Source organism: Montipora foliosa, chromosome 10 (assembly GCF_036669935.1).
Source record: "Montipora foliosa isolate CH-2021 chromosome 10, ASM3666993v2, whole genome shotgun sequence".
Taxonomy (NCBI): domain Eukaryota; kingdom Metazoa; phylum Cnidaria; class Anthozoa; order Scleractinia; family Acroporidae; genus Montipora; species Montipora foliosa.
This window is the reverse complement of record NC_090878.1, coordinates 20,963,297-20,965,796: the sequence shown is the minus strand read 5'-3', so window position 1 is coordinate 20,965,796 and position 2,500 is coordinate 20,963,297. Positions and strand designations below refer to the sequence as shown.

General features: G+C 40.6%; 1 protein-coding gene across 1 annotated transcript in view; it reads left to right on the top strand.

Annotated features, from left to right (window-relative positions):
• Positions 1–2,500, top strand: part of LOC137972999 (uncharacterized) — a 32,041-nt gene that overhangs the window by 2,930 nt on the left and 26,611 nt on the right. Inside the window, exon 2 of the mRNA XM_068819702.1 lies at positions 1,427–1,657. Within this exon, the coding sequence (XP_068675803.1) occupies positions 1,427–1,657 (231 nt within the window). The remainder of the gene's footprint in view (positions 1–1,426; positions 1,658–2,500) is intronic.

The following is a 2,500-nucleotide window of genomic DNA, read 5'->3' as shown; positions in this document are numbered from 1 at the left end:
ATGTCTAGATTTAAAACAACTTGTTTCATTTTCGAAATGATGAAAAAGTGGTCACCAACCGCTAAAACACGCATGTTGTGTAACATGAAACAAGATGTGAAAGTTATGAAAAACAAATCATGATAATGTCAAATTTTGCAATAAAAATGTTAATGTAGTAGAGAAGAATTATATTAAAGCACAAAAGTATCTTACAATAAAGAGAAAGCTTGCGTGTTATTGGCTAATCGTGTTGGTTACCATGACTACAACTATATCCTCACATGTGAAAGATAAAAATGATATGTTCACTGCGTGCGGTGAAGATATGATTTTTTAGTAAAAGAAGAAATCCTGGTATTTCATCAATATCTATGTAATAAAGAGTAATTTATTACAATGTAGAATTCAATAATTTGTACTATTTAAATCACCCAAGTAAGTAATGAGAGAAGGAAGGGGGTAGTTTCTAAAGAAACTGTGGTGCTGCATTGGTGGGGAAGGTTTATCAACAGAGTTGACAATGTAAATTGGCCACAGTACAGAGATTCTAAAAGCTGACGTTTCGAGCGTTAGCCCTTCGTCAGAGCGAAGAGTGAGAGTCAGAGTGAGAGAAATACACGAAAGATGTTATGCATCAAGCAGGAACTCGGAAAAATTCCGAGCCCCAGATGGGATTTGAACCCAACAACCCTGCGTGATCTAGTACAGATGCTCTAACCACTAAGCTACTGGAGACTCTTTGGTTGGCAAGGGTGAAATATGGGTATAGACTACGACTGCATCATGCAGTCACATAGTGTAATTTTAACCATATATGACTCTTAACTGAATTGCGCAGTCACATTAGGCATAGTGGCGATAACACCTGGCTATGCCGTAATGTGACTGCTTGATGCAGTTAGCAAGGTGTTATCACTGACATGCCTTAATGTGCGTGACGTAGTAAAGAGTCATATATGGTTAGAATTAGACGATTTGACTGTATGATGCACTTGTAGTCTATACCCACATTTCACCCTTGCTCACCACAGAGTCTCCAGTAGCTCAGGAGCATCCGTACAAGATCACGGAGGGTCATGGGTTCAAATCCCATCTGGGGCTCGGAATTTTTTCCTAGTTCCCAGTTGATGCATAACATAATTTTTTAATAATTAAATTTTTGTAATGGGCCTGCTTTCCTTTTACCATTGACAAGTAAAATAGTCTGGTGTTAGACAGAGTAAAACCCAGAAATGTCACTTCTTAGGACTGAAAGGGGTCAAGGGGACATACATGTCATTTTTGAGCGGACGTAGATGTTGTTAACCCATTCATCCCTGAAGCAGCCTCCATTGACAAGTAAAATCATCTGGCGTTAGAGTAAAATCTATACCACTCTCAGGACTTGAAGGGGTAAGGCAAACCAGTGCTTTGACTAAAAAGAACAACTCATTCTTTGCTTCAGCTACAGTGGCATGGCCTGAAGGAAGTTATGGGTTGCCCAAGGCTGAGACTGGTTGTCCTTTGTCACCAGAGACCAGGTGGACCACAGGTTGGCGGTTTGAAGACACAGAAGATAATAATCCTAATAACTACAAATCCAAAAGTTATCATCTGGACACAGTGGTAGGACTTGATGTAAACAGAACATTCTGTATGAAGACCAGTAAAGACGAAACTACGGAATGGCCCAAGGGTAATAAATTATGGTTAACAAAACTTAAGAGTGCCAATTTAAGGGTTGATGTTAGAGTGATCTTTACAGAGAAACTAGCAATTTATGTACTTGAGAAAGATCTTAAAAAATTCCTGGTTTGCAGTGGATTTACATGTGAGCCGGGCGGGTGGGGGGGGGGGGATTCTGAGTATCCTGTACGCCATTAATTTTTGGCCCAAGTATCCTGTATCCCGTTGATTCTTGTGGCTTGTATCCCCATGATGCAAGGCACTACTGATGATGTCATTGCGGGTAATATGGTTGGGTACTAGATAATGAAAAACACATTTTCGAGGGGCCTTTCGTTCTTTGAAGTAGCAGTTGCATGCTACTTCATGGATGGTTATAATGTTCATAGATAGAATGTTCTTTTGTAACATCTTGTTAGAAATTAGCAGCACGGCACTTACTGTAAATGACAGGGTTGCTCATGGAGTTAATATTATTGTCTTTGAAGCAGGAAGATAATGTTTGTATTGTATATCAGTACAACTTTTTAACCTTTACACGTAGTGTGTACCCCTGGGAGACTTCTGTTGTAGTTGGTAGTAGATTAGAAAGGAATCTGGAGGTTTTAATGTTCCGAATAAACCTCTTGCATATGTGGTCCCTGCGTGCAGTAAGGGTTGTAACTCCTGCGGTTCGCAGGGCCTCGTCATAGGGAACACACCTGGGAAGCTGACTGCTAGCGCCCTTTTCTGGATCGACTCAATCGCGTCCTCTAGGTTAACCTGCGATCAAGCGTACTTTTCTTGAGACAGGGCGCTAAAATACCTTTTCCCACCATGTCTAAGGAAAAGTACGCCTGATCGCAGGTTACCT